The sequence below is a fragment of the Camelus ferus genome, chromosome 10 (assembly GCF_009834535.1).
Source record: "Camelus ferus isolate YT-003-E chromosome 10, BCGSAC_Cfer_1.0, whole genome shotgun sequence".
Lineage (NCBI taxonomy): Eukaryota > Metazoa > Chordata > Mammalia > Artiodactyla > Camelidae > Camelus > Camelus ferus.
The window spans coordinates 10,642,668-10,649,491 of NC_045705.1; the positions used below are offsets into that span (position 1 = coordinate 10,642,668).

At 39.6% G+C, this 6,824-nt stretch overlaps 1 protein-coding gene across 1 annotated transcript in view; it reads left to right on the forward strand.

The window, feature by feature from the left end:
- The first annotated feature begins 6,203 nt into the window (after positions 1-6,203).
- Positions 6,204-6,824, forward strand: part of FOLH1B (folate hydrolase 1B) — a 49,754-nt gene continuing 49,133 nt past the window's right edge. Inside the window, exon 1 of the mRNA XM_032488363.1 lies at positions 6,204-6,472. Within this exon, the coding sequence (XP_032344254.1) occupies positions 6,355-6,472 (118 nt within the window). The 5' untranslated portion in view covers positions 6,204-6,354. The remainder of the gene's footprint in view (positions 6,473-6,824) is intronic.

Genomic DNA, 6,824 nt, shown 5'->3' on the forward strand with positions numbered 1-6,824 from the left:
TTTTCTCAAGAGCTTTGAAAAAGATATTTCTTTAGACACATGCTAACTCAGTTCCCTTTAGGTCTTAATAATGTATCTTTTCTCTGAATTCCCATTACAGACCTTCAAAACTATGACCTTTGCCATTATTTATTTTCAATTAGCTTCTGGCTGAGTTCTTACTTTTATATTCCAAACAAATACCAACCATTTTCACTTTACTCCATACAGTCACACTCACGTTGCTTCTTATCAAACTAAGATCACTAATATTCTATGATGATTCTGCTGTGTATGGAATAGACAGGGCCCTTCCTACCTCATTGGTCTGGAGAATACCTTGCCACTTTTCAACTTCTTTAAGGGCCACTCCTTCCTTTTAAATGTTTATTCATGGCAAGACTCCAGGTGCTACACTCCAGGACAGATTTCAGCTTTGATTCAAAATATTAAACTCTTACATGAATTAGACACACAGAGAAATTTTTGACATGCCTAAGAAAAAAATATTTGAGTTTTCACATCTATTCTTTAAAGTATTACAAAGCTAGTAAAAACAACAAAGGAGAAAATGTATGTACTAATGTGAAAGTCTGCATTATTGAGTAAAATAAGCATGTTACAAAATCATAGGCATGCCTATTTACAAAATCCTATGAAACAAAAAGAAAAAGGCAGAGCCCCCAGGTAAAAATTGAGTAAAACACTTGAACGGTCACTCCAGAGAATGCAAGTGGGCAAGAAACTTGGGAAAAGCTCCTCTGTCTTATTAGCTGTCGGGGAAATACAATTTAGTTGGCAAGCATGTGGAAGATTTACAATTTCGTATACACTGCTGGTAAGAGTAGTGCATAAAAAGTGGACTCATTTACTAAAGCTAATCATAAACATACCTATGACTTCTAGATGTATACTCACAGAAATAATTACATATTATCTCCAAATGCTCATAGAAGCACAGTTTCTAACAGCGAAGAACCGGAGATTTCTAGATGTCCATCAAGAGGAGGACCGTGGTGATCTGTATCTGCACAGTTGGTTAGTCCAGAACACTGAGAATGAATGAATTATTGCTACATGGGAAAACATGGTCTAGTGATGTGCTGGAGCCTGTTCCTACCACTCACAAGAGGCAATCTCCTTCCAACCGCACCTTCAGCTACATCATGTCATTAGCTTGAAATCTACCATGGCGGTAGTATTTCCATCACAGAAGTTAGGAAATGCTACAAACTGGGGCTTTTCCCTTCGTTGGTAGAGCTGATTTACCAGCACACCACTGAAAGTATCTCACAAGCATAATTCTGAGTGTAAAAATCAAAAACAAAAGTAAATATACTATATAATTCTATTTATAAAAATTGCAAAACTAAACACTGGTGTTAGAATTCAGAATAGAATAGTGGATATTATGCAGTGTGAAGGGTAGTGATATAAATGGGATTGAGGAGGACTTCTGGCATTCTTGGTGAAGTTCTGTTTCTTGATCTTGATTCTGAATTACCAGTGTTTTCACTTTGTAAAAATTCATGAAGCTGTATGATTATGATGTGTGTACTTTCCTGTATATATATACTTTTTGATATATATACATCGAAAGCGTTCTTAAAATAAAAAAAATACATAGCAAGACGTTATTTTCTATTTTTAAAGATATTGTGTATGTGCATAGAAAAATGTCTGGAAGGACTGAATAAAATATGAGTACATATTAGTAAAGGACCAAAAATGCTTTCTTTTGAGTTAAAGTTAAATACTTGGATTTTGCACCATGCTGTTCTATTGTTTAAAGGAGCTTTGTAACTAGCTAGTGACTACTCATCATCTGATAGTGGCTAAACAATTCATTCCTTTAGAAGTATACAAAAAGCAATAATATGTATATGTATAACTGAAACATTATGTTGTACACCAGAAATTAACACAACATTGTAAACTGACTAGACTTCAGTAAAATAAAATAAAGTATTGATTGAGTAAGTATTATGTGCCAAATCCTCTGTCAGGCACAATCCTTCCTCTGTGGAGCTTTCAAAAAGCTGATAACTAGTAGCAGATGCAAGTGTATTACCTTTCCTTCACTTAATATTTCTTTTCTGAATTTATTATTTCTGGCACTGGGAGAGAAAGAGAATGGTCAGGTCACATTTTAGCTTCCCTACCTACCTACCAAGTGATGCCGCACGTTTTTGTGTGTGTATGGATGGGCACGTGGCACTGTGAAATATATCAAGGTGTTCTTCAAACAAGAGGTATCGAGGTTAATAGGAATCATTAAGTACAAATAAGGAGTCCACGATGCTTTCCTGAACACCAGCTATTGCTGTTCTTTTTGGCTGACAATCCCTGCTTTCTGGTGTTGTTACTTATCTTTCTATTTAGGCTCTGCCTTCCCCTTTTGAGTCAAGTTCTTCAGTAACAGTAATTATTTCTTATACCTCATAATTGCTTCATGACTTGGCATACTGTCATCCATTCATTCAAAAGGATTTTCCTGTATACGAGGCATTGTGATCACTCTAGGAAAATAGGAACATGATGCGGTTCCCGGCACCAAGAAGCTTAAAATCTGAAAGGAAAAGAGTAAAATGTGTAAGAAAAAAAAAGTAAAAAGAGTGAAAGCAAAAGGCTAACACAAAATTAAGGAAATGTAGAGATCAGTATATTAGTAGCAAATGTCTATGAATATCAAGAAGACTTCAGAACATAAATATTTTTAAGCAGGATCTCTAAAGAGAGAAAAAATGATGCCTGTGAAGGTGAAAATAAAATGTCTACCTAGAGGAGTACATTTGCATCTTTGGATATTTTAAAATAAAGCATTATTAAATAAATATTATATTCACTTTTCCTTGGGAGTTTAGGAATCATAATGAATGGGTGAAGGAAGCACGTGGTCAGGGCTGGGGAGAGAACTGTATGAAACCAAAGTTCTCGAAATCTCACATAGGCGTGCAGACAAGGTGTAAGTATGTCAGATGTCTCACTGTCGTTAGGAGACATAACATGTAGAGAATTAACCAGCAAATAGCTTTCCTTTTTGACATCAAAGTTGTTCTTCAGTTCAGTCATTCGTTTATTGATTCATTGGAAGTGTATTTATCAAATAGTTTTTTTGTACCAGGAATTATGGGTACAAGTATGTGTCAAATAAAGTCCCTAAGCTCAAAAAAGATCACAGTACCGGGAAGCTATACAAGTGAACACAGTTAAAATACAGTATGATAGATGCTATAATCGAGAGAAATAGGCGCTATCCCGCTGGGTTTGGCGTTCTTCTACAGTCCTTATATGAAACATCATCGACAATTTTTCCTCAGTAATCAAAAAAGGAGGTACAGTGTGATCTAATGCTTATCAAAGCAAACGTGCCAGTTTTTTTTCTTTTTTTTTTTTTTTTTGGCGGGGGAGAAGTTAATCACCATCACTAAAGCTTAGTTTCTTCAGCTGTAAAAGGGAAATGATAATGAAAATGATATCAAAATAAAATCTAGCCTGGCTTGTATAACCACTTACTAGAGATTTCAAATTCTTTTGGGTGAAATCCTGATAATTAAATGAAATAATTCCTGTAAAGCATATAGTCAGTGCCTATCATGCAGAATGTGCTCATATTAGTCATTGATTACTCATAAAAGATACGTCTTTCCCACTAAACTGTAAGCTTCACGAGGGGAGAAGGAATTCCTTCTATAAGATTTGACAAATATTCATTTGTTCTCTGATTTCTTCAAATGCAACCCATTTCACCATAAAGGATATTAATTAAATTGTTAGGCAGACCTAATATTGTTCAAAAAACTCTTCTTATATTTTAGAAGTTTAATTTACCTCATTTATAGTCACATCTGATCTTCAGAACATCTTTATTAGCAGAGGGTACTTAATAATGGTATTAGATGGTCCTATTTTTACAAGTGAGAAGATATATTCAAGCAAATTAAATATGTGATTCTCAAGGGTACACATCTGAGACAGGACCAGATCCTAAGCTTAAGTCCAAGTCTTCTGACCCCAAGCCCAGTGATTCTCCAAATACAAGCAAAGGTCTTAGCAAATTAAGCCCATGCTCAATACAGTGGTTTAGAGTAAGGCAGACACTGGATTATGTCTTAGCTCAGTGACTTGCGGGGATTTACTTCATCTCATTAAATTTCAGTTTTCTAACATGTAAAACGCCAAGGGTGATAACATCAACCATGAAGCACCAGTGATGATTAAATGAGTTATTGTACATAAAGTGCCTCATTTAGAATAAGTGCTCAGTAAGTATTACTCATCTGCCATCCCTGGTTAGATCTGACCGTAGGAACATCAGGAGACATTTAATAAATATAGGACATCGTTAGAAAGAGATTAAGAAATTTCCTCCTCTCCTGTTTGAGGTCATCGAGTAGCTGTCATGGCTCACTGCTGACATTTTAATTTTCCCACGTCTCTTCATTTAGCTCAGAAATTCTTTATCAAAGTACCCAAGACTCTCTACAATCTAGCCCTGTCTCTCCTTAATCTCTCCCTGTCCTCTCCCTTTGCAAAAGGAAACTATTAGTCCTTGACTACCCTTCTGGCTCCCAGACTCAAAGTTTCTTCTCATCTCCCGTGGTTCAGAATCTGCTGGTACTTCATGGTTCTGTTAAACACACTGCTTCCGTAAAGCACTCCTACCTACAGTCCACGCATGCAGTCTCCCTCACGGATTATAAGAACATTGTTGTTTTTATAAAGTATGTGGTCACTGTCCCCCTTTAGATAATCATGTTGTAATTTTTTAAGAATTTATAATAGGGGTAGAATTATGTATGACTGATTCTTCAGGTTAATTCAACAAAGACTGATTTCATACCTACAATGTGAGACAGTCCCAAGTGCAGCTGGAATATGAAAACAGACACATTGATTCTGCTGCCAGCATTAGTCTGGCCCAATATCTAATCAATGCCAGGCTTTCCTCTGAGAAGGGCAGGGGGCGCAGCTAGAACAGTGTAGGTTCACTCATTACCCCTTTTTGCTGTTTTCCCATGATCTAACTGTGTAATTAATTTCTGGTCAGTGATTCCAGGTTTTAAATAATTTTTAAGTGTTCAGTTTCTACACAACTTTGTTATCTGCTAAGAATTGAAAAATCACATTCTCTGTTCAGCTGTTAATGTTGGGACCCATATTTAGTTTTATAAGCTTTTCCCTGTTTTTAGTTTTGTTTTGGATTTTTGGCTCATAGATTTTATTTCTGTTTGTTGATAAAAAATGTAAGAGTGGAATGTTAAATTTCAGTTTAGTTCTGTAATGTCAACCATTTAAAAATCTAAAAATGGATTGGTTAAAAAATGTTTCATATTTGAAAAAGCTGGGAACCACTATCTTAAAAAAAAAAAAAGTTCTGCCTTCAGCAAGTGCCCATATTATTTCTTTAAAAGTGGATATGTTATGTAAAGAAGGGGATAATTCCTTAATAGTTTTTCTTTTTTTTTGGTGGGGTGTGGGGTTGGTCTATTGCTGAAACTTTTTACAAACTTTTTATTGCTGAAACTTAACAAATTAAAGTGTAATTTACAATGTTGTGCTAGTTTCTGGTGTATAGCATAGTGATTCAGTTGTACATATATATATTCTTTTTTGTTATAGGTTATTACAAAAGATTGACTATAGTTCCCTGGGCTAAATAGTAGGACCTTGTTTACCTATTTTATATATAGTAGCTTGTACCTAATAGTTTATTAATATCAATGGTCTTCACTGGAAGAAAGCACAGTGGAAAGCCACACTAAGCCCCATCTCCTCTCTGACTAGCCCAAACAGCGCCGGAACCGGACACTCCCGTTTTTCACTTGACTTTACTCATTACATGGCTATAAAATATCTACTAGGATTTCAGATCTGAAAAAAGTTATTGAGAAATAATTTAGTCTAGTCTACCAACTGGCTTAGGGTATGTGCTTTCCTAGACAGATAAGAGCAGCATTCTGTTGGGTTAAGAGGGAAACTTTTCTTTTTGTGAATCAGATTGTGGTCCGCTAAGGGAAAAAGAACTTCTTGCTCCGCTCCCCCTGCCCCTTTCCTTTCTTCCTCCTTTTCCGTTCATTCTTGAGTAAGGGCTGGAGAGCTGCAGGCTGCGGAGTTTCTAAGCGCCTCTCCAAGGGGGCGGGGCTTTCTTCCGGCTGCGGACGCCGCCTCCCGGCGCCGGGACTGGTCCGGAGTGAAGGAGAGAAACTTTCTGGGCGGAGAAAGCAGAGCCCGGGGCCGGGAGTGGACTGGGTCCTGCTCAACTGATAAGCGCGGGCCCCAGCAGGAGGGAGCCTTTGCCCCGCGCCCGCGAGGCCGCAGTGGGGCCGCCGCCGACGCACGGGTCCCTGCGGGCTCCGCCGACCGCGCGCCGGGATGTGGAATCCCCTGCACGAAACCAGCGCGACCTCGGTCGCCTGGCGCCGGCCGCGCTGGCTGTGCGCCGGGGCGCTGCTGCTGGCCGCCGGCCTCTTCGTCCTCGGCTTCGTCTTCGGTAGGGGGACCCTCGCCACGCACGGCCCGGAGCCGACCCCGCGGCCCCGCGGTTCGCGGGACTCCCGGGCGGGCTGCCGGCGGGAGGCGGGGTCGCGCCGCTGGGCTCCCGGGGTCAGTGATGACTGGGTCGGGGGAACAGGTGGGGACGAGCGCCCCCGAGGTAGGTGGGAGTTGCTGGGGGCTGTGCACGGCTGGGTTCTGGACACGCTCCTGGAGGGCAGTCACCCAGGGTAAGGAGTAGGACGGAGAGACCCTGAAACTGAACTCCAGAAAGTTCCACCTGCTGGAGCCCTGCGGAAATTGGTTACGCTTCAGGAGGAGCGGCCGATCTCTGGGGCGTTTGCCAGGTG